The sequence below is a fragment of the Etheostoma cragini genome, chromosome 2 (genome assembly GCF_013103735.1).
Source record: "Etheostoma cragini isolate CJK2018 chromosome 2, CSU_Ecrag_1.0, whole genome shotgun sequence".
Taxonomy (NCBI): domain Eukaryota; kingdom Metazoa; phylum Chordata; class Actinopteri; order Perciformes; family Percidae; genus Etheostoma; species Etheostoma cragini.
Genome location: NC_048408.1, coordinates 29,911,842 through 29,914,673, shown reverse-complemented (window position 1 = coordinate 29,914,673; position 2,832 = coordinate 29,911,842). Strand labels below are relative to the sequence as shown.

The 2,832-nt window shown below is 40.2% G+C and overlaps 1 protein-coding gene across 1 annotated transcript in view; it reads left to right on the top strand.

Annotated features, from left to right (window-relative positions):
• Nucleotides 1-384, top strand: part of LOC117952198 (homeobox protein OTX1 A-like) — a 2,761-nt gene extending 2,377 nt beyond the window's left edge. The window contains exon 3 of the mRNA XM_034884343.1: nucleotides 295-384. Coding sequence (XP_034740234.1) covers nucleotides 295-384 — 90 coding nt within the window. The remainder of the gene's footprint in view (nucleotides 1-294) is intronic.
• Nucleotides 385-2,832: the final 2,448 nt, after the last annotated feature.

Genomic DNA, 2,832 nt, shown 5'->3' with positions numbered 1-2,832 from the left:
ACACACACACACACACACACACACACACACACACACACACACACACACACACACACACACACACACAGGCTTCAGCGAAGAGAAGAGGTCTGTGTTCAGAACTCGCGGAGGAAAGTAGCAGCGCTTGTGATGCAGTCGGCTCGTGGAGTTAAATGAGACTCAAAGTCTTTTAATCGAAGTTATTTAAAAATTCTAAACAGGGTGAACTGAGATCGCGATGTTACAGCGAGTCATCCCGCGGGGGGGGGGATAGTCTTAACTAAATGTTAAGATCTTTTCCCATCCTGTCTGCAGCTACGGGCCTCCTACTCCTATAAATCAGATTCAAAGCCGATCTTTTCCCGACCTGCCTGTCCCTCGGCCTGCGTTACGCGAGCTTTATGACCATTTGGAGTGTGCGTAAAACCTGTATTCCTGTCCAAACGCAGGCCTATACGACACACATTCCTTTACAAATAGACTTTCATTTCTCTAACTCTTAAAACTTAAAAACACAGTCTTAACTGAATGTATAAAATCAGATTTGAAGCCGATCTTTTCCCAACCTGCCTGTCTGTGTCTGCAGCACCAAACGTAGATTCTTTTTGGGCAAACCTTTATGGCACGTTGTGCGTCACCAGAGGCCTGTAGACACAAAGCGGCTTCGATGAAGTGTTAACAACTCAGGGAAGAAAGTTGTCGGCTCATGAAGTTGAATAAGACTCAAAGTCTTTTATTTAAAAAAAAAAGAAAAAGAAGCGGGCCTCTTCTCCCCCGGCCTGCGTTACGCGAGCTTTACGACCATTTGGAGTGTGCGTAAAACGCGTTCCTCTCCAAACGCAGGCCCATGCAACACACATTCCTTTACACATAGACTTCCATTCCTCTAACTCTTGAACCCAAACACGAACAAACTCCTGACCCAATGTACATAATCCGTGTTAAAGCCGAACTGTTCCGACATGTCATTAACAGCCGAGGCCTGCCACCTTAACGCGCGCAGCTTTCACCCAACCTGCGCTTCTTCTTCTTTTATTAAACCGCAGCAGAAACAGCCTCACACGGTTATGCAATCCCAACATGTCTGCCTAACCGCCGCGGAGACACACACGGCTGTATTTTACACTTTGGGGCGTTTTAGAATAAAGTTTAAATTCCTAACAACGAAGATTTAACAACAAATCGAAGGAACCTCGGTGCGTAGTTCTGCTTCTGTTGTCTCTCGGGCTTCTTTTGTATTTTAAAAAAAAAAGCTTTTTTAACATCGAGGCCAGAGGACCACAGATAAAAGATTTTTTTAAACACAAAAAAACAGCCTTTGGGTTTAATTCTGGCCTTTTATTTTAACCCATGTATGCTTTATTTAATTTTAATTTAAATGCCGAGTTGGAAACAGACTGAGACGGAACTGATCAGCAGCTGCATGTCTCCAAAAGACATCTTGCATGAAACTAAATAGCACGAAGATGTGAAGCTTTGAAAGGCCAATATAAATATAGGGAAGAATTAGAGGAAATATTTAATCCGAGACCCATGTTGTGTTATGGAGAGGTGATCTCGAGCTAATTTATATAAAACGTGTGAATAAAAAAAGACGCAAAGGCCCCGAAAAAGTTCCAAAGATTAAATGTTGTGAAGTGTTTAAGGGTGGGAAATACAGAGTGACAACTCCGTGGAGTTATAACATCATTTAAAGTAAAGACATAATTAAAAATAGGTAAAAGAAAAAGAGAAAAGAACACAACAACAACAACAAAAAGTGCGATATCGCGGGAGGAGCTCTTATTTTGAAAGGAAAGACCGAACGCGCTCCGTCTGTTATCACTCATATCTTCATTAATTCAATAATTCAATCACTCATAATTAAACCGACACACACGGTAACTCACACTCTCCGCACTCTCTGCTGGACTATCAACGTCTTTAAAGCTTATTATTATTATTATTATTATCATTATTAATAATAATAATAATAATCACACCCTTTCCCTTTATAACGTAACATTCATGCCTTGTGCGATGACATCTAGTTTATTCTCTACTTCTTTTTTCTCTGTTCTTGTTTCATAATCTTGTATATTTTATTGGGTTTTTGTATGTTATTGTTTACAGGCCTAATACTACTTATATTTGCTTAATATGCACGCGCTGCCTTTGAGGCCTGAGCCTACTGGCCCCGTGCTAGTTATCTGCTCCTCGTGGATTTATTCTACCTCGTGCAGCTTTTGGCTTATCTGAGGGAAGACGTCTCGTAAAATGCATGAACTCAATATTGCAATTCCCTTTTAGGGATCTTTTTCTCCAAATGTCTGTAAGAAGAGTTCTCACACACGTGTCAAACTGTTGCTCCCCAACGGAGCGATGTCCCGACTCGGCTCGGGTCTCCGCGTGCACACGGGGAAGGAGACGGCTCCTTTTGACCTGATTAGAGGATTTTAGACACCGGAAGTATCTATCCAGGCTTTAAAAAAGTAGAGATAGCATTTTTTTTTTTTAAAGTCTGAATGTTGTGTTTTAAAGATGAAAAAGCTGAACAATAGTTAGAAACCGGAAATAATAAAAGGTGAATACAGTGGTGCGCGTGAGTTTATGAACCCGCGCTAAAGTTAATTAAAAAGAGGAATCACAAAAGAAATCGTCTTTTAGAAATAACCCTTAATGCCTTAATTAAAAAACTATCCAATTATCCAAACTTTAAGAACACCAACTTTCTTTGTAAATTAATAATTAATGTTTCATTAATAAATAAATAAAGTTCCTTAAAATACAATATACACCCCCCCCTATGTTAAAATACAGGGGGCATAAGTATACACCCCCTATGTTAAAATACAGGGGCATAAGTATACACCC